We start from the raw sequence: 23,637 nt of genomic DNA, 5'->3' as shown, positions 1-23,637 counted from the left end.
CCAATAAATGTCGAGTTACGGCTGTCTAGTTCAGGCTGTAGTGTGAATATATGACATATAATATTATAGTCAATGCAATAAGTTATAAGTAATATGCACGGTAGACTATAATCTACCGTGGTAATATCTGACTAATTTGTAATAATAATAATATTATTGTTTTTGACTGCGGAAACGTACCTATATTGCCTATACATTACGCCGTGCAACAAAATATTATCATACCTTAGGGGTGGAATAATAAAATACGGTATTACGAGGGAATCTGATTTATTCGATTGACGAGAGACTGTTACAGTGTTATAACATAAATCGCTGCTACATTACAGCCATCGTTATATTATTATCATATCGTTTTTATTATCATGTTTTTTTTTTTACGAGCAGACTTGAGACAAATTCTCGTGAGCTGTGAATTTGACGGTCTCCGTACATTACAATTTACAATGTACCTACCGATTAATAATTTTGCATTAATAAAACTTCCATCAAGAATCTAGAAATTATTCGCGTGCCATCAATATTATTCCTGACGTCGATAAAAACCAATGAACAAAAATGATCAATTACAATTTACAACACTAGAAATTTACATATAATACATATATATATCACTTTTTCGTTCATGTCTGCGGGCCAGATAAAATTTGTCAGTGGGCGGCAATTTGGTGTCCCCTGCAATTTATTATGTACTTCATTCGAAGCATAATATAATAACTGGCCGTATATTAACATTAATAATATTAACATTATACTGGAGACAGTTGTTTCACGTTTATGGAGTCTGCATATGTATTTCTGTGTACCTACGCACGCGAAAACTAAAAAAATTTTTCTTCGGACGGGGTCACCCCGAAATTTTATTGACATCACCCCTCCAACACTAATACATACATAAAACTACAATACTTAAATTTAACCCCCATTTGTTTTGATTAATTTAATATTTCCTATAAGAGTTGGTAACAGTTTTTTTTTGCTTGGTTTTAGATCTTGAAAATGTAATACAATCAGTTCCTCATAAATTGGTCATTTACCAATTAAAAAATATCAAAAATATATAGTCACAATATTTTTTATAAACGTTTAAAGTTAGAATTTTGCCAAAATCACGTTAATTTGAAAATAATTTTGTAATTGAAAATTCATATACTTTTTAATATTCATACTTAATATTTGCAAATTTAATATAATGTTTCTCACTAGCTGTTATTACTGGAACTAAAAAATAAATTTAATAAGTTTGAAAATTTCAAATGTCTATACATAGTTCATAAACAGTCAATGCTATTATAAAAATTTGGTGAAAATTGTAAGTATCTAGGTTTCTTCGTTTTTGAAATAAGAAAATCGACTTTGTCAAAAACTAGTGTTGGGGTAAAAATTACCGTTTTCCATATTATATTATGAAAATTATTTGAAGTTTTTAATTTAACCTCCCAAAAGTGCTGTCTAGATTAACTTTTCTACCAGAGAGTATATTTAAGTTGAAAACCAAAGTATTTTTCTGCTACGAATCGTGTACCATACACAAAAAATCATTGTAAAATCAATACATTATCAACACTCCACTCACAGTTAAAAACAAGATATTATATTTATTTATATTTATTTAAAAAAGTTTATTTCAAGAAGTAAAAATATAAACAAAAATCATAACATAAACAACAATAATATTATAGGTTCATAAATAAAACGAATTACAACGTTCAAACTTCAAAAGTACACATTTTTCTTTTTTTTTGAACTTCAACGCGTACATAATATCGCAAGGTTCACGCTCGGTTTATGACGCTTAACACTTTTCATTTTATAATTTATAATTTATCAACCTTATAGTAGTCACCAGTATAAAAATATTTAATATAATAATATATATTATCACTATCCAGTCCGTTACGTATAAAACGTATCGTAAAAACTTATTTAAACGTACCTAAATATATATTATATTAGCCTATTACCTATATAATATTCAGTTGTATTATTTTAGACAGACTTCGAGTGGCTAGAAAATAATATATAAGACTAAAATGTAATGATAATATATTATATACATATTGTATTATATAGTTATACGCGTCAACGATATATATATATACTATATAGTATAAATAATATATTAGATTTTATATGTGGAAAGATTGGAAATAAATCCGGTGGCGAACACGTGGTTTTATGCCTTTCACGTCTGCAAAGGGGTGTATTTCCGGGAGTTCCGGTCGGAAACCGTAACGTTCGTGTAGTCCGGCATGTTGTCGAACAACCTCTGCACCTTGTCTTCGACGTCTTCGAAATCAGCACCGCCGACGGAGCCGCCGCCGCCGAAAGACGTCTGCTCGAATCCAGCAGCTGCCTCGTCGTGTTCGGACTTGTCGGCCGCCGTGGGCGAAGTGGCGATAGTACACGCGATCCCGGTCATGCAGCGGATGGCCGACGCGCCGAGGGCCTGGGAAGCGTTGCAGGACGGCATTTCGATTTCTTCTTCCATGATGGTTTCGGCGGTCGCAGAGCCCACGGGCGAGTACACGACATTGCCGTAATCGTGACCCGCGAAGTCGGCTGCAGTCGTTTTGCTGCCCTGCTGCAGAAACGTCGAGAACGAGTGCGGCTGATCGAAGTATGAGAAAGACGACTTCAAAGGCTATAATAGGAAAAAGAACGCATTTAGCGATACTCGATAATAATAAGCACGTTTCAATTACGAAAATGCAAAATATTACACCGAAAGTTGGCTGGTAAGTGCTATGTATAATACGTTTATCAATTTTTGTGTATATGTAATATTACTGATTATTTTTAATACTGACAATATAGTAGGTACCTATAGTGGGTATAGTGAACAGAGATAGAGAAACATACGTTTTCCCATATTCAAACTAATTTAAAAGCAAACTATTATCATTATATACCTACTATTCATTTTATACTGTGTACGACAAAGTGACGACAGATTAAAACATTTAATGCAAATAAATTTTCAGTGAAGTAGATGTCAATATTGGACCTTTAAGTATAAATATACAATATATACACCTAATCCATAAACGTATCATGTCACCTTAAGTATTCTGCTTTAATAAAAGTCTAAAATTGTTTAGCAATGTTGAAACTAGTAATTTGTAACAATATTTTTTAAGAGTAAATAAATAAATAAATATGTAAACATGTGAAATTAATGTAAATAAACATCACAACAGAAAATTCAGAAGAATACAATCACAGCTAAACGCGATTCGCCTGTTGATAATTGTATAATGTATTTGATATTTTTTGTACATTACCTTTCCGTCGTCCAAGTTTTCCTGTTGGATTGTATGGTTGTCGTTCACGCTGCTTGTACTCACAGTACTCGACCGACCACATGAAGTAGAACCTGTCATAATAGGACGCATAACAATTAGTTTTAGATATTTTTCTTTAATTACATTATTGAAATTAACGTTATTAAATAACTTACTGCTCGAGCTTTGTAGACTAAGACTACTGGATGGTCTTTTAGAATGATGTTCTGAACCACTTCTTTTTGTCAAGTTTTCGTGTGAAATTTCAGAATCTGTAATTAAACATTTTTAACGTTTAATTGAACGACTTTGAACATTACAACTCTCAATAGTTAGTAAGTATAATGGATTAAATAATAATACACATTTCAATGAGTATAATATTTTAAAAGATTCAGTACTAAATATTAATTCGTTAAAAATTCTTACGTTTCGACTTGTTTTTGCCAAAGAATTTTTTGATGCGATCGAATGGAGTAGGTCGTTTTAATTGATCTTTCATGCGTTGTTGGATTCGATCATATTCGACTCTCATTTGATTTAGTTGTTCCTAAATATTATCAAAAATATATTTACACGATCATCACAAATTAGTGTCCCGCATTACTTGCTTACCTGTTTCTCTTTGAAAGACTGCTGCACGTCATTTCGGTTTTTCCACGTTTCGACTAGATTTTCCACTTCGTTAATGGTTAGAACGTTATTTTTGAAATCGTGTATGATTTCCAACAGCTCATCTTGAGGTGTAGACAACATTTGATTACTGCCTATACTCAAAAAAATAATTTATAGTAAATTTTAAAATTTATATGGTAAATTTAAAAAAAATATTATGCATACCACGAGAGCTAGGAATCAAGAAATCGTTAGGTCTGTTTCCAGCTGATTTGTTAGTGATACTATCGTTGAATGATAGATTTGCTCGCAAATAATTAGCAGATCCCAGACCTTCAATGAGACACGAAATAGAAGCTAATTAAAATTATATATTCACAAGGGAGTTGATTGAAAAAGTCAATTTGAGTTTAAATGTAGTGCCACTAGTGGGCACTAGTGGCATAGATTTTTGACTACAGATTTTAAACTCAATTTGACTATCTAAAGTTTTAATTCTAAACTACATGGTTTATATAGTCACTGTTTTAGGGCAATAGGGCCCGGGTGTTTATGACGTTTGCATTTATTTTTTTGGAATACATATTTTTTACGATGATTTTCTGAATATAAGAAGTGGATATTTATATTTTTTGGGGGCCAGTTTTAAACATTGTACGAGGTGTGTGCCGAAAATCAAAAATGTACATTTCTCACCACACCTCCGATGAAATAAAAATAAAATATATCGTGGCTATAAGCCGATAACAATCGTCAGGAGCAAATTCTATACCGGAAAACGTTTGGCAGTAAACAACCGCCAACGTTTGAAACATTGAAAAGGTTAAAATTCGTAAGCGCTTGGTACGGTATGTGAGTTAAACGTTGTTTAAGTCATAACTATAAAGGCGGGTTCACAACTACCCGTGTCGTGTCGTGTCGTGTGAATTGTGAATTTAATTCGTTCTTCGGGGATATTCCGAATCAGGACGATATCAACTTGGTATCTAATCAAAATATAATATATACCATAGGTATTAGATAGATAAGATAACAGTAGACAAATCTACCAAGGCGTAAACATTGTGACCAGCACGATCAAAAGTTGAATTATTTCAACTTCGTGGTAATCGCGGTATCGTGTTGGTCGACAAGGTACATATTTTATTATCACATTTTGGTGAACCAATCAGAAAAAAACGATTTTGCACGACACGACACGACACGGGCAATTGTGAACCCGCCTTTATTTAAATATAAAATGTTTTATGTTATTATACCACGGTATAAGTAGGTATTGGTTATTGGAACTGAACAGACAAACCGCTAGGTCATAGCGTACACAATGTTGCAAACGTTTACTTCTTTGTTTGACAAACAGACAGTCTGAATTTCTCTGTTATCAAACGTTTCTAACGTGTAAATCGCTATAGAATTTACTCCGGTATTACGATAGGTTTCCATGGGACTATGCACCGCAGCTTCGGGGCCCTATTATAGTGAATATAAATTCATATCCAGTGGGGAAGTGGATACTCACTTGAGGAACTCATTTCCAAGTAACCCAACGGTGACGGAGTCGGGTCAACGGGCGAGGAAGGCACCGCCGGATGTGTGGGAGACCACGCACCGCTCGCCGGACTGTAGGGCCGGCCGTTTGTGGGCACCTGGTAGTTGTTGGAGAAAATGGACTGCGGCGGCGGTGGTATCTGGTAATTGAACATGGTCGCGTTGGACGTGAGCGGCGAGCCCACGTTCGTGTAACAGTGGTTCTGTTGCGGGTGGACGCCGGCCGCCGGTTGTTCGGTCTGTACCGGCCTGGGTGCGGGTGGCACCAGGTAGCTGTCGTTGAGCGGCCGCGGTAGCATGTAGTTGGCGTCCGGGTCGTCGCCGGCCGGCTGCTGGTGGTGTCCGTCCGATATGCCTTTGAGTATGCTGTACATGCTGGTCAGCTCGGTCATCTGCACGTACGCCCGCAGTGCCTGGGCGAGCTTCTGGTGGTTGGACGCCTCGGCCACGTCCGCGGGCGTCAACTGCGACGAGTTCCGCAGTTGGCACGCCTGTTCGCCGCCCGGGCTTTCCAACAAGTGCCACGACAGTTTCTCCAGCCCGTGTTTAGCGGCAAAGTGCAACATGGTTGGGTATTCCTCGTGACCTGCGACCACACAATCGAAATTTAAAAAAATTTAAAGGTAGGTACATCTAGGCTATGATATTATTATGGTTTACGACAACGTGCAGTCCCCGATTTGTACGTGCGGATCCTGGAGCGAACTACCTATATAAGATTAAAGTCTGAAGCCGGCCCTAATATTAATACCCAAATTTTAAGAGCCTACCGAGTTTTTATCCGATCCACAATGATTCAATATATCAAATCAGAGATATTTTTAATATTTTATTTTGAGTTGTGGGGAGGATGGGATTAATGCATTTATCAGGCAGTGGTTTTAATTCAAACAAAATATTATATATTTAAACGACGTACCAAACATTTTTGAACATTCGACAAATGTATGTAAGTACAATAAAAATACTACTAATAATAATATAGGTGACGTGAAATATACAAAGAATATGGAACCGCACTACCTATTTACACATAATTGTTTTCAAATAATATTCTATACATTTTTTTTTTTTTTTTTATCTTAAGCCCGGCAATTATGGCCATTAGCTGTATTGGTTTTGTACGTTTTAATATCGGTAGGGGGGGCGGGGACACGTGTGTGTTGGGTTTGGCAGAATTTTTAATTGGGCACCCGTAGGTATCTGCCATGCCGGGTGGAGATGGCGGCACTTGTTCTCCGGACACCGTAACTTGCCCGAAGAAAAATGCCGCCCGTGACCAAGGAATCCAGCCGGCGTCGGCTGCGTCACAACCGACGACTTAGACCGCTCGGCCACTCCGTCCCCCATTCTATAAATTGTACGTTTATATAATGTTTGTTATGTAATTTATTATGGACGGATTCTTATAATTTTTAAATTATTTATATTAATTATTTATAATTTATACATTACTAACATAATATATTTCCTAAAATCTCGGTTTGTCAAAAACTTAAGTATTTTGGTTTGACAACAATCAAACATATTTTGTTCTATCCTAAAAATGTAGCTAAAAAAAAATTTCTCTGCCTTATGCCTACTATATATTATGTCATGTGATTCTCAACTTACAGTATTGGAATCGAGATCCAGCTGGTTGAAGGAGATGAAAATTGGGTGGAACGTTCTTCACATAAGCCGTGACCAAAAACAAATCTAATTGCTCTCTATCGACGGGATTCAAGCCAAACGTCTAGAGAAAAATATACATTATTTATTTCGTTCAGAACCTATCATATTATATTTTTGTATAAAAAATAATAATCCTTACTTGACACAAAAAATTCAACGGATTGTCCAACGAACGGATCAATTGATCTAATTCTCTCATGCGGCTCTCGCACTTCACCGAACGTTGGCCTAGCACCTGACCATTTTTCTCGACGATAACGTTTACCAAGACAGATACTTGTAAACAACTCACTGTAATGAATAATAATGTTATGAGATTATTGATTTTCAACAATTGTGCAATTGTATCGGCATAATTAATATACCTAATATATTTACAATAATAATATATTGTACTAACGTGGCATTTTAAATTGTAGCGTATACGGATTTCTTCTCGTCACGTTTGTCACTTCGATTTTGTGTCCGTTTTTATCCACGGTGATTACGACATTGTCCTCCGATACCAACGGTTCTGATAATAAAACGATGAGTTTGTTTTGACCCTGTAACAGTTCATTGATTAGTCACGAAATATGTTTTTTATACAATAGTCAATAGACAAATTACTATAGTCATACTATATGTATGGTACCTATCAGGTGGGTTTACACTCACGATTTTTATCTTTTTAGGAGTAATGGAGAATTTCGTATCCTCTTCGGGTACACTAATCGCCTGTTGGACATGCATCGATTTGCTGAGAATATCCATAGACACTCCGTAAAAGTCACCAACAGATTCTCGATCTTGATCCTTGACGGCCATTTTTCTCCATTTATCGTAGTCTACCAGTACTATAATTATGAACAAAAATTATTTTCATTATATTCTCATGTTAATAATATAATATATAGGTAGGTGATAGTGTGACACACACAGATACATAATAGTATAATACAATAAATACAGTAAATATTTGGTGACAAACCGCTACCTACCTATACGGCTATACTATATACTATATAGTATAGGTTAATGTTAAAATAATTGTTAATGAATAACGCGGAAGTACATGGAGCAACACTCACCAGTCTTATGTTGATCAGTTACGTCGGATTCTGCAACACCAACCAATAAAGCCAACATGCGGTTGGTTTGCAGCAATGCGCTTAGACAATCGGAACGACCAGAATGTGCGAGCACCCGATCTAAAAATATCGGACAAACCAGTACAATCTGAAGCCGAGCTTGACTACACCGTTCCTGGCGTGGTGCTGACATTACATCGGACAAAACATCTTCTAATCTTACTCTTTGGATTCTGGAATAAGTAAATTATGATTATAATTAATATGATATTATAATAGTGTACGAGAATTTAAGTAATTATTGTGATGATGTGGAAGCAAAAAATAAACTTTACTAAATAACAATAGGTATTAAATATTTTTATAATCCAATAACAGGGGTTGATTAAGTAACTTACATGTTGTAACTTATAAGTTAACAAGATTATAAAAGATGATATTACTTCAATATTGTAAATTATGGTAATTACCCATGGTGTGTTAAATTGGTTTTAAAATATCAAAATATCTTAGTAAAATTAATTTGAATTTAAAATTCGTTAGACAAACGTGCTTAAAAATATATAAATTGTTTTAAACAGTTAAAATAATTCAGTTTTTTTACCTAGGTACTAAGAAAATATACAATAAACATATTTTAATATATGACCATAGGTATAGCCGTATATGTAGGTTTGTTCACGAACAAATAATTGAACACATCTAAATACGATGCATAAACTACACTTTCGTTATAATATGATGAGTAATAATTAAATTTAATCTGAGAGAAAACTACCTGTTGAACGGCCGTTATTATACTTTGACCATTGGACATATTCCAAAAATATGCAACAGTAATACATATTATTATAGAGTTTATAAAAGCATAAGCTTAATTCCAAGAATTAAAACTTTTAAAATACCTACTTAAAATATGAGCATGTATTAGTCATTATAATGGTTCTAGAAATAGGTACTCTACAATAAACATCTGCAGTATATTTTTTCAGCCACCCATGCAAAGTTAAAGAACATTCATTTTTAGAAACGTTTCGGCGCAAAATACTCGATGTGTTCATAGATTTACCAACTACCAGGACATAAATAACGGAAAGTTAAAGCTTTATGTAGTGTATACAGTGAGTTTAAATCTGAACAAAACTCTAAAATTATCATAAAAACTCGAGTCGAAACTCGAGTGATCAAAAATCGAGATAATAGTAATACCTACTATATTTAATGACTTTATTAGTGTATAATATATATTTTGTATAAAATATATTACTATTCAGACAGTCACAGTCAGGAACGGCCCCAAGCTGTATTTCTAAGCAATTTTATACTGTTAAAAACAAAATTACAAAAAAAATCATTGTAATTGTCTGAAAATTATAACTTGGCGCTCCCATAGTCACAGCCAGATAGCGAAATTAAGTAAAGTATTTAATAATAAAATTAATCTATCAATCGTTTATCCGACGTTTAACTGATTTACACAATTAAAGAAAAAATCATTGTCTACTGTCAAAACTCAAAACCATATGGAAGCTAGGAATGTCTGATAACCTCTTTGAAACCCTTGGCCCAATCGAAGACAACACCAACAAAATCATTACATTTCTAAGACTTATATTATATTAATATGTACAAGTGTACAACTTAATGTAAGAAAACTATTGTATTTATTTATATATAACTAATATTTATTTTGTTCATATTGTAATTTGCTGTACCAACAAAATAAAAATAAAAACTATACAAAAATAACTTTACTTACAAGTTGCAATAAATAATTATTCGATTTAAGATTACGATGGAAAAAAATGTATTATACGCGTACAAGGTAAAAAATAATATATATAATTCGTGATCATATACCACTCTATGGTTCTAACTTCTAAGACGTTGAAGTGACACTAAAGTATTATACATGTGATATACCTAACCCTAAAAACCGTAAAAACATTTTAATGAAGATATTATACTAAATATGTCTATAATATTAATATATTATCATACAACATGCCATCATAATATGTCGTTAATTTCTTTTTTAGATAGCATATAACGTGAAGTATATATTATTGTATATGTAGGCATATAAAAAGTGTATCGTGTTTTTCCAAACATAATTATTGTTAATCGTTAACGATTTAATAATACTTAAACAATATATCGGGTCATCAGCTCACACATTAATAAAGCATGGAACAATAATTTTAAACAATATTCGTATATGCAATAGGTCCATACTATTCAGTATTCACTAATTCCATACGACTTTTTCTCGGAGAGTATTAATGTTTATATTATATAATACGTAGGTATAGTAGATAGATACACTTTATTATAAACACTACGTGTTATTTACCTGTATTGTGATTTGTTTTCCTTTTGATTGAAATGTTGAAAACACTGGATGAGGAAATTAATCCACATCATAGCGGCTTCGCTGTCGCCGCTCGAGACGATAACGATGTCCAAACAGTCGGATTTCATGCCTGCGATCAAACAATACAAAAAAAATCAAAAGACGGTTTTTTGAAATTCAAATATTTACATAATTATTCCAATACATCACTTACTATCTCTCTCTCCCTATCTCTCTCTATCTCAATATACAATATACAAATATAAAAAAACAATAATATACCTATAAGACAAAGTTTGATATTATACAACAAGATGCCGGACGACGATATAAGTCGTATTATTATAGTGAGTGCAGTGTACACTCTGCAGGCGCGTACCGGGTACCTGTACATATATTTATTATTTACCGTTTGGCGTTATCCCCCCTGAACTAGCCGTTATCTGCATTGTGTGGTACTACTATATAATAGGCGTCCTCAACGTGCCGTGCTTTATACACACACACATTATATTATTATTATTTTAATTTTTACCGGACAGTGGTTTCCTTCCGGTAATAGCGTCAAAATAGACTGCTGCGTCTATCCTACCTACTGTGTATATAATATATGTATTATGCAATACGTGCGGTACAGTCCCTCCGGCCAATTCATCACAATAATATATAAGTGCGTTTACACTATACCTGTTGCTATTATATCATATATATGTATAAAATATAAATATATTATCGTTATGATATATTAACATACTGTACACTACTACTCCGCGATTTACATATCCGGCACGTGAGTACTTTTTTATATATAGGTACCTATATTTAATATGTATTGCTGACGGGGTTGGGACAGGGGCACGCGCGACACTGGGAAAATATTATAATACAGATTTATATATTTAGGACGTGGCGCCAAAACGAACGTCGACGGTTTAAGTGTCAACGTCGCGTATAGTGTCACGCGGTGTAATTATTAATTAATATTATTATTATTAACCATCGACATACGCGCGAAAAACGATAAAATGAAATGTGATTTTAAAATTCTACAGCTGCGCGCGCGTCCACCAGTCGCGCAGCAGTTTATTTTACGACTTTAGTTATAACAATTTATTTAAATAGGTAGAATATAATATAACGTATAAACAGTTGAATTTTCATTAATAATTCAATACTAATGATAACACGTTTGTTTTTACGACGGACAGGCGACTTTTGATTTGGCAATCTATAGGTACACGTTTATTAATCGTTATCCTACAGATTTCATTTAGACTCATACATACGTCCTACAGTAAAACGATATGTCAGCCCAGTCAAAATAGATAAATGTTCAATTTTTTAATTTTTAATTTCTCCATACCAATAAACTGTTTGAGTCAGTTTCAAATGTAACTACTAACATATTTCATACATAAATAAAAAATTGAATTATGTTAAAATTACAAAGTTCATAATCAATTTTAACTTACTCATAAATTATAATAGTTATTTAACTAAAGAGCTTTTTAATTAAGTGTTTTCCAGTAAATTACTTAAGTGTTAAATAAACTAGGTACTATTAATAAGTTTCATTTATTGTATAAATATTCAAAAGATTAAATTTTAAAATATTATTTTCTGTATATTTACTCATGTCTATGCGAGTTTAAAAGATAAGTTTGCCATTTATAAATGTTATTATTATTATAAATTATTCTTAATTACAAGTTTTTTTTCATACGAAAAAGTAGTGATTGTCTCCATCAATATTATTTATTTATATTATGCACCAATCCTATTCATTATTGAGGTAAAAGGATCCAGTATATTTTATTTAGATCTCATCATAATGTGTTATAAGTGAACACTGAAATTATAATTTATAGCATTGGTGCAATGGTACATGACGAAATAAAAGTATTTTATCCAAGGCGTGTAAGTAATAATAGTCTTTTATTTAGGTAGATCTTCAAAAGTTCTCGTATATGTCTTAATATTTGTTCTTTTCTACAATAATGGAGGGGGGGATTCAATCGATTGTAAGAAGCCAAAAATTGCCTATACCTATAATATGATGCGTCATATAAATCGACGCGTGATAAATGGAAAAATTATTAAAAAAAACATACGTAAGACATGAGGCACAAAATACAAAATAGGTACTATTATTCCTCATCTACTAGAGCGATACCTAAAAAATATTTTTAGCCGTGACGAAAAAAACCTGAAAACTCTCGCGACTATCGGAAGAGTAAAGACGTCGCTGGTTATACATTTTGTAATTTTAAAAACTCACTTATAATATAATATTATTATGTTATAGGTACTGCAGTAGACTCGGACGTTGCGGTCGGCCGTTATGTCTGGTGGCGAGTTTTTATTGTCGTACGCGATTTATCGTTCACAGACGACTTGTACGTACAAATTTACGACGCCGACAACGACTCGCACATGGAAAACAACTTGACGAAAACGAATTCTGACCAGACGGACCAGCGCCGGACGTGCGGACGGACGCAGACACTGACGAATATCAACACCGACGTCGACAAACACATTGGCGGACCGCGGTGATAATAATAATAATATAATCCGTGCGGCGGCGTTGCTTGTCGTAGGTGCCTCTATACAACAGTAGTTGTACTGTGCGGTTCGGTTTGAACCTGCACAGCGACAGCAACCGAAACGGCGGTTTAATATGAATATCATGTATAACTACCGCCACCACGCCACCACTACTCACAACGTTTCGTATCGTATCACATAATAATATATAATGTATAATTATTAATATATAGATAATTATCAATTATAACATATACATATATACAACGATTAATTATATACATAATATTATTAATCGTATATATATAATTTTGAATTATATATTATTTGCTGGAAGCGTGGTGATCGCGCGTCCGACGTCCGTATAAATAATAATAATATAATATCCATACCTATACTATTATGTATATAGTTCTTATCATTAAATCATCGTTCGAAATTATATTGTGACGCATATATGGTAGTTAGCAGTTTGGGATAATATATTATATATATTATATATATATATATATATCGATAGGCCCGACATTCCGACGATACCATAACATAATGCCATTAATAATGGTGCATTATAAAACATAATATTATGAATCGTTGCATTATTGCAGGGTAGAGTAGCAAATAAGGTACTATATTATAAAAATTAAATCAAAGCGCATCGAATGGGTACACTATATTATTGTCGTAACTCATAAGTTTCGTATAGATAGTGCTAGAGAGTGATATAGTGCGTTGAGATACGTACAAACAATTATTTTCTAAACCATTCCATCCTAGGCATTAGTGCAGACAGGATTTTTTTAAAGGGATGTTTTTATTTTATATTTAAATATGACATGTGAGGGCTTATAGACACTCTTCATTGTAGTCATCAATGGTAATAATAATGATATCAAATATATTAAATATATGAAATAGAACCGCTAATGAAAATATATTTTGTAGAAATCGGAATCATATATAGTACCTATACCTACGTTTGCTTAATACTCCTAAAACATCCCATAGGTTGGGGTAGAGGGTTGATGATTAATAAGAGGATAAGGTTAAGATTAATATGTGCACCAACCCAGGTAACAAACCAATATTCTGCTGACGTCCCTTCAACAGCTGTACCTATACCGTGTCGTCTTACGTTTTTATCGAATTTCACATCAATATATATGAAGATAATAAGGTAATAGGTAAGAGGAAAGCGAGTTAAATATTATCACAATTTGATTACGTTTGTATATTAGTTTATTACTTTTGTGTCATAAAAATTTTAATTAGTAAAATATTTTTATTTTATTTGAAGCTATAATAGTATAATAGAAGTGTTTAGTAAACATTTTAAAAATAACTTAAAGGAATGTTAAAAGTTCTCAAATATATTTATTATTATATACAGACATAAATCCAGGACGTCTGCAGTATGGTCATATTATTTTATGCATTCAACATATTTTATAGTTTCATCATGATGGTTTTTAAAATTAAATATGGCCAGTCAAAATTTTAAAAATAAAATAACATTTATAAAAAAAAATTAAAATTAACCTTGTCTGACATTCATATTTGTTAATTATTATAGAGGAATATTTGAATTTGTTTGTATTCCGAAACGTTTAGATTTTATTGACGTTGAATACCCACTAATTTAAAATGGATTTTCAAGTAACGTGGCTACTTTGCTATAATTTTCATTGTATAAAATTGAAAGCGTATACCTACGGGCTATATGGTGACATTGTGACACTATTATTAAATAATGAATATTTACTATAATTTATTATTTGATGTTAACGGTTTTAGGTTATATTTTGCATATGAAAAGTATTAACTCACTTTGAATGATATTTCATCATTCAAAGATCTTGAGAGAATTTACACACGTGAGTGTTTGTTAGTTGTTACAAAATAAATTTTAGTGCAACTTAATTTAATGATTCTTTGTGTAGGTAGATTAAATTGAAATAAAAAAAAAAATTCAAAAACCACTTCTATTTAAGTAGTACCTACATATTATAAAATAACGTAGGTAACTAAAATACATAAATGATCATCATTTCTGCAAGAAACTATCATATTATAGTCTGCGCCTTGTGTGCATATAATGCATATATTTGAAATTAATAAATAAATGCCTATAATTAATTAAGAAAATAGGTACAGATATTCTCTATACATTAATGATTATTGACTATACTATATTATGTATTATTTAGCCTATAAGAAACGTATTTTATTAAAAAAACATTTTAAAAACGTACACCAATGTATTGAACATGCTTCTGTAAGCTATCGATACAGTACTGTTACTTCGAAGAAATAGTATCAAATTTACAACAGGAAGCGAAGTCGATAAGTAACGGCGGTAGCCAGTTTAATCAACTTTAGTAATGTAGTAATGACATTGAATCGAATTAACTAATTATTATAATATAATAATATGCATGTATAATGATTCACGTATATGAACTGCGTGTATATTCAAGCTAATCTACACCTATAACCGACTATACATATAGTATATTATATTTGATCAAAGTATTATGATATATTGTACATATGAATTATTTGTATAATAATTATTGGTCTAATGAAGAGTATATACTAGGTACTAGTATAATATGTATTATTATGTTTATGTAATATAATATATTATATACTTGTTTATATTTTATGGAAATAATAAAATAAAAACAATCATTATATGATTCCTGTCCAGCGAAAATTCGTCTATAACCAATCATCATGTACGTATAAATATAGTATATTATATAGGTATGTACCATATAATAATATTATGTACGGATTTTTTTAAAACCCAGTAGCGCATTGTCAATGCGCATCGTGGTCCGTGCGACGACGATAGAATTACAATGCGGAAAGTTTCTACATTTAAGGCATAGGACGTAATATGTTATTATATTAATATAAGTAGGTAGTAGGTCTGCCTCTATATATTATATTATATACACACACCGTGTTGTTTCGGATGACGTAAAACGTAAAACTTGACGCTTCTATACGGTTTGCAGGGTCGTCGCGGTGGGGAAATTGATATTCACGTCAACCAAAACATTGATGATGATGGTTTCCAGTTGTGGTTGGTTTGAAATTTATGCATTTATTTAACACGTACCGCGTAGTGCGCCCATAATTATCGTCACATTATATTATATAGTTTTTACGCCTTTGAAGGACTGCTGCACACGCGTATTATACGTACGTACAATATAATATGTGTATAGCAATACTATATTATATTCTAATAATAATAATAATTAAAAATGTACAGATAGAAATCGATATTCAACTTGGGTCACTGATAATTGACCGTTTTATACCAGCTGAACGTGATGTACAGTTTATTTCGTGGACGACCTATTCAGTTTTCAGAATATTTTACCGCAACAAATAATGCCTAATATTAAGTGCCCAGAAATGAGAATATAATAATAATATGTAACGAGTTACATACCTACAACAATAGGACGTAGGTACGGCGATAAATCTTTATAAGATTAACAGTGATCCTCAATGACATCATTATTATTATTATATACAGTATTTATACGTGAACTCTACATACCTATTTAAGCGGACATTGATGAGATAGTAAAAAAAATATATAATAATATCGATAGTTAAGAGGTTGTAACAATAAGAAAAATACTTCATCTGTCTTCTGCAGGATCCCCGTGCACGAGTACTGAGGAGTACAATAATATTATAGTGTGATAAACAGTTGTAGTTCTCTGAAATTCAATGATCATGGATACACGGAGTTAATATTAAGGTACATAAGTACATAACATAATGGAGGGAGTAATTTTATACGAGTTTTGGCATGCGCTTTTTTTCGATTTTGATTTGTATGAACATTTTTATTTTGATTAGGTACCTACCTAATATAATATATGTTAAAACTATTCAATCGAAATATGTACTTTAAATAGTTACTAGCCTAGAATAACGCATTAAAAATTAAAACTAAAGAAAAAAAAAATCTCAAAATACGGTTAAATCGTTATCCTTAATAATTTCAATTTTTTTATTTTAGGTCATGATACCATAATTTCATTCGTTTAAACGCTAATCGTAATCATATTATTATGGAAGTGCGGAGAATGGTTTAACTAAAGTATACTCATTGGACCACGTGAATAAAGAAAACTGATGCTGATTATAGTAGCTGGTATGTGCCTATATTATTTTCGTTACACGCCGTATCCAAAAATAGACATTACACGATAAGAAATCACACTACCTAATCAATACCTACCATCACAAACTTTTTGTTTTCACATAAGAAATGATGATAAAATTTTTTTTAAAGTCACCTATGCCATGGAAAATAATTTTAAAAATAACGATAATAAATTATGAGTGTTTAGAAAATCACATACCTACCTATACCCTGTTCCAAAAGAGAAGACACGAGGCGGCCACAGACAAAACCCGTTTTGCTACGTAAATCTCGTGTCTTCTCTTTTGGAACAAGGTATAGTACCTACTATAATAGTTATAATAGGAACTATTTTTAATTCATCATTTTTATTTTATTTACTGATTTATGTTGAACATACAATACGTTTGCTACCGCTGCAGTATGATGTACTCGTATGTGTAGTGACTTGAATTTAAAGTGACCACATAAACAAATACATGGTCATTTCAATATTAAATGTTTAATTATCCATAAATACATTATTTTTCAAAAATTTGTTCAATTGAAATTGAAATGTCATTTTATATAGCCGTATAGGCATATATTAGAATATGTTTAAAACAAACTTTTTTTTAATTGAGAATAGACAGTATAATAATATCAGTATTTAGTTGATGACTTGGTATGAAGGAATTTAAAAAGGAAATGTAATCTCCCCTAGCTATTAAATAATAAAAGAACACATTAGGTACCTACGTAAATATAATAACAATATATTCTCTTGCAAATGTCCTGTTGGCGACCATTATTATGTCAATAATAAGTATATATGCTTAACTTGCAAAATATAATATTATAAATATTTCATACTACTTATATTTTAGTATATTCAAATTTTCAGAAACAATTTCTTAATATTATAATTATTGTTATCTTGGACTGCATGCGTAGGTAGTGTTTGTATTCATATACGTGTGTCTATCACAATATTAAGGCTATTAAAATATTTACATAAATTAATTATTATATGTTTCACTTTTTGAGTGATAAGAAAACAAACATTTTTATTTTGGGTTTAAATAAAGTAAAAAATAAATTAAATTATGATGAATTTGTGAGAAAAAAAAAGATAATACCGTACTTATAATATTTGCAGAACATAATTATCTTTTTAATTTGTATCCTATACTTATTAAATATTTGATAAAAATTAGTATAATAAAATTCAAATTAAAGAAGTACTCTGTACTATTGACCGAAGTAATTAAAACTAAAATATAATATAATATAATCTCTGAAAAATGATCATGGTTCAGATTTTATTACCTATTATTTATATTATGTCACATGATAGAAGATTATTACTTGTTATGGTAATTGATTAATAAATAAATATAATTAGCAACTTAAGTAGTGCGTGGAAGCCATTAATTTATCAATAATGTATTTTCGTTTTATATAATATATTTTAATTACATAAGTATTTTTGTTTTATATTTCTGAATATTGTCCAATTTGCAATTATTATTTATGAGCAAGAATATCTACCGGAGATTAAATGCAAATGCAAAATCTAATAGTACTTAATGTTTAAGACCAAATATCAATAATAACAATTTTCTTGGAATTTTTAAAAATCTGTAAATAAATAACTACATGCACTATGCAGTACCATAATTTTGTTGTTTTAATATAAACCTATTAAAATCTAATCATTTATCAAACAAGTTCAAAATCTGGGCTATACAAATGTGTTTTAGTACTATACATTAGGTCATTATGTTGAATTTTTATTTAATTAAATTTATATTATCTTGTAAACATGAAAGATTAAAAAATCCGAACATTATTACTGGAGCTTATTTAAATTTTAAATTAATTTATATGGGTATGTGAATACTGATTAATAATTTGTGTCTAAATGTTTAACATCAGAAAAACAACATTTGGTGGTCCAAGTAATATAAATAATTATATATTATATGTATGGACAGTATGGTCTAGTATGAATTTTTATATATATTTTAACTAAAAATCCGAATTTCTGCCTAATGTGTTCAAAATATTTTATTCTTACTTTAAACCGACTATGATGGCATTTCGTATTAAAATATAATTTTTGGTCTGAAAAAAATTCAGTCTTGTAAAGAATAATATTTTATTTTGTTTTCCGAATACGTATTTGAATACATTTAAAAAAATAATTCTGAATACATATTTAAATACTCGAAAAGTATTTGAATACTATTAGAATATATTTTTTTCCCAGCTAATATTTGTCTGTTTTAAAATGGTTTGAAATTAACGTGTGTCAATTATATATCATTAAACGACAAAAACTACTAAAATAACTTGTTTATAAGTTATAAATTATAATGTACCCGATTTTCAATAGAAAAATTTGTTTTGTCACAAATATAAGCTATTTTTCGAAATAAAAAAAAAGTATTTTTTAATGAATAAAAAAATACAAACAAATTATTAAGAATACGTGTTCGAATAATTTGTCCAAAAAGTATTTAAAACCGTATTCGAAAAAAAAATATTTGATTACTTTTTGACTACATGTATTTGAATATTTAACAAGAGTAGAAATAATTTAATCTTGAATTTTGATGAGTAGCCTAAATGTAAATATTTATAGTACCTATTATTATTATATTATTATGTGATATTTAAATTTAATATATTTTGTACTATTATTATGACTCTTGTGAATATATAATAGCCAAAGACCATAAACTGGTGATATCCACGTTCATCAAACAATTATTTATTATTTGATAATATGTCAAATTGTTTGAATCAACTTGTTAAGTTATTAATACAAACTGTAATTATTATTTTTTATCGTAGTTTTATTATATATGTTGAGTCATTTAAAATATGATGATTTTGTTTAATTTAATATTTATCAATCATATTATTAAGGCGTATAATATTATAATATAAGTAGTAATACTGTCTTTATGTATAAGACAAGATAAGATAAGATAAGTATAATATTTTAATCAAGTATAATCGTGATAGAATTCTGTTCAAAATATAAAATAATATTGAAGATGTTAAACACTTTTTTAAGAACCTTATTTATTATTTGGAAATTATTACAATAAATTATTGCCATAATATTTACATTTAAAATTGTATCGGTAGGTATATTATTATTTAATATTTATACCTATTATAATAAAAATCAGTAAATTTGCCCGATACAGTAAATACCTATATATATGTACTGCATAATGAATAATGAAGAACAAGGCTACGCTAGCCTAACACGCTGTTCGATACCATTTTTTCCTTCAACTAGAATTTATACATATTAATCTGATTTTTACATTTTTAACTATACCTACTTAAAGGCATATTTTAAATTATGATAGTATTAAAAAGTACCAAGGGACGATTACAAATTCTTTTTTTAAAAATAAAACTCACTATTTTAAATTCTGGAACGATCAATTGGTTTTACAATGATGTGTGTATTTTTTATTTAACATCGATACGTTCTTGGTAAACATTTTTTTTTCAACAGATTTTGCGAGTCAACAATATTAAAACTATCGGAACAAATGAAGCTGATCTCGAAAATTGGAGCATTTTTAGTACCTCGAATGTTGATGACAAACATAAAAAACCACGTCCTCCGATCAGAATCTAAAAAAATTAAATTAAATTCCTAACAAAATGTGCATGCTACTAGATATTTGTCCACTACATCTATACCCAAAAACATATCTTGCAGAGAAAAAATATCTAGTAGAATGGCACAGGTAATTATATAATATATATTATACGAATGACATTTTTTTTCTGTTTTTGTCATCACCTTTAGTAAATAGTAATAGAATAGTAAATATGGTTCAAAATCATCAAATTTTATGGTGGTTTCATGTAGAAAATTAAATCTAGTTGGAAGAGTAGACATTTTCCATTTTTTTCAAAATAATTTCTGAAAACGGAATTATTTATACAACACATTTTTGAGAATAATTGTTTTTCATTTTCATAATTTAAGAATGAGTAACCTTAGATACTTTTAATTTTCATCAAATATTTATATTACTTTGTTTTTTCTAGACATAGGTACTATATAATTTTCAAACCATTTTGTATCCTTATCAGATATTCTTAGACATTTATAATTTACTACTTTTTTATTAGTTTGTTATTTCGATTTATGTTGATTCATTTGCTTGAAAATTTAATACAATGAGGTTCCCTATATTATATTATATTGTTCTTGCAGTAATTAAAAACATTTACAATACATTATCATGAATTTTTTATAGGCGTTTAAATTTGTTAAATCTTGGAAAGTTACAAATTATTTTGTAATTCAAGATTCGAAAAATGTTTAATTTTAATATCTGATGATTAAAAATTTGACAAAAGATTTTTTTTTTTGAGCGTTTGAAATTAAAATTTTGTTGATATTGAATACTCAAATGTAAAATGATAATCCGTTTACTCAAACATTTTAAATTATTTTGTAGTAATTCAAAAGATATTATCATATTAACCATTGAAACCATAGAAATGTCTTAAATTTGATATTACTTAAATCATCATTTTCTCTGTTGAATGAGCAGTAATTTAATGACGAGGTACGCTTGAAACCTATATTATACGTCTGTACAGCAGAGAGCAGAACAACTTTCCAGATTTGTAATGTAAGTTGTTAAACATATGATTTTTTTCAAAATATTTATGTACCTACCTATATAAATCTAAATTTCTGATATGGAAACTCGCATTCATCATCTCATCATACTTCTCCATTAAAGCTGGTGTACCCCAAGGTAGCAACCTCTCTCCTGATATTATATTTAATATTTATACTGATGATATACCTGTTACAACAAACACCACCATGGCCACTTACGCATACGTCACCGCAATACTTTGTGCCAGTGATGACCCTGACGAAACATCGAACCTACTAAAAATCCACTTAGATTAAATTGACAACTGGGCAACTATAAGTGCCGAATTTAAAAAATCCAGACAAATCTGTATATAATATTTACGTTAAAAAGACCTGTTTACTTTCAGGATTCTGAAATTCTCGAATTTAACACAACAAAAGACTAACTTTCCTCCTCCCCCTTAAATAAATAGCAAAACCCTCAACAGCCGAACATATACTTTGTCCAATTTTAAAATCTAAGCTCCCAATCCGCAGCAAACTTATTATGTATAAATCTCTTTTCAGACCCATACGACCATATGCGATCCGAATTTGGGGCTGTGCTAAGCCGTCCCAAATTCGCACTATACAAACATTCCGCTGATCACTCTCCGTACGATAACCTTGGTTTGTATCGAATCAGTTGACCCAATTAGCCACCAAATATTACAGATCTCTTTACTCAGATAGTCAGATCTATTACATTCCCATACTAACTTATTAGTTTGACAGGTTAAGAACCTATTGGGCCCCGGGGCTGAAATTGCATATGGGCCCTTTTGACAAGACATGCTTTAAAAAGCCGCACGCTACGCTTGCAGGAAGATACATTTTTTTAACTATTTCACAAATTGACAATTGCATTATAAAATTATAAAACTAATAGGCAGCTATAATTTAATTTATGTCTATAAAACTACTAATTGTAATATAATAAAAGTTAATACTTCATATTTCATTAATTTAAATTCAAATTTTTATAATAACTTTTTAATTTATTAACAGTATACTTATTTATAACAAATATTAAATAACAGTAAAATGCGTCTTTTCTACCATAGTGCTTTTGTAGGTATTTTTATTATATATATAAAATTGTAAAATCATTACTAAGAACTATTAATATCTATATTCCTTATGTCATACTAATACATGACAATATATATACGTATACTAATATACTAATACTCAGTAGTAACTAGTTAGTACTTATATACATTTTAACTACACAGAAACTACTCGTTTAAATGTCCACTCGGATACATCAATATTTATAAAAACAAAAGAACCATGTACTTACTTAACAAGTTATGGTACAAAAGTTGTTTTTATTTTGAAAAATAAAGTCAGAAGACACCCCTTAAATTGTTTTCAATCTCAGCATTAAAAAATACTTAAATATTAAATTTAATTGATCGATTTATTTAAATATTCCAAAAACCAGAAATTGAATAAAAACATTATTAAAGGATTTGAAATATAGAATACAACCCTATGCACGATACCTATATGATGACCGATGACCAAGCTTGGTGAATCACCATGTATGTACTTTATACATGACGATGACGAATCAAACGCGATGATTGATGACAGTGGCGCAACCAGGATTTCTTCAAGGGGGGGGGGGGGGGTCCAAAAAAATGTATTTAACTACTGTTTGTCTGTCCTTTTCCGTGAGTATATACAAACATTTA

The 23,637-nt window shown here is 30.5% G+C and overlaps 1 protein-coding gene across 4 annotated transcripts in view; it reads right to left on the bottom strand.

Moving 5' to 3' along the window:
• Window positions 1-1,748: 1,748 nt before the first annotated feature.
• Window positions 1,749-23,637, bottom strand: part of LOC100161813 (phosphoinositide 3-kinase adapter protein 1) — a 42,319-nt gene continuing 20,430 nt past the window's right edge. For 2 of the 4 annotated variants that reach the window (XM_003244754.4, XM_016804709.2), the window contains 13 exons: window positions 10,545-10,674; window positions 8,192-8,424; window positions 7,779-7,957; window positions 7,522-7,666; window positions 7,261-7,412; window positions 7,062-7,182; window positions 5,419-6,033; window positions 4,125-4,232; window positions 3,900-4,051; window positions 3,714-3,834; window positions 3,461-3,556; window positions 3,285-3,376; window positions 1,749-2,644 (listed from right to left, as the gene is read on the bottom strand). In XM_003244754.4, coding sequence (XP_003244802.1) covers window positions 2,186-2,644; window positions 3,285-3,376; window positions 3,461-3,556; window positions 3,714-3,834; window positions 3,900-4,051; window positions 4,125-4,232; window positions 5,419-6,033; window positions 7,062-7,182; window positions 7,261-7,412; window positions 7,522-7,666; window positions 7,779-7,957; window positions 8,192-8,424; window positions 10,545-10,674 — 2,603 coding nt within the window. In that variant the 3' untranslated portion in view covers window positions 1,749-2,185. Of the gene's footprint in view, window positions 2,645-3,284; window positions 3,377-3,460; window positions 3,557-3,713; window positions 3,835-3,899; window positions 4,052-4,124; window positions 4,233-5,418; window positions 6,034-7,061; window positions 7,183-7,260; window positions 7,413-7,521; window positions 7,667-7,778; window positions 7,958-8,191; window positions 8,425-10,544; window positions 10,675-10,826; window positions 10,915-12,822; window positions 13,159-23,637 lie in introns of those variants that run through there. The other 2 variants (XM_001943629.5, XM_008185272.3) reach the window with 2 other exon arrangements.

Source organism: Acyrthosiphon pisum, chromosome A1, assembly GCF_005508785.2.
Source record: "Acyrthosiphon pisum isolate AL4f chromosome A1, pea_aphid_22Mar2018_4r6ur, whole genome shotgun sequence".
Lineage (NCBI taxonomy): Eukaryota > Metazoa > Arthropoda > Insecta > Hemiptera > Aphididae > Acyrthosiphon > Acyrthosiphon pisum.
This window is presented reverse-complemented; position numbering and strand designations above follow the sequence as displayed.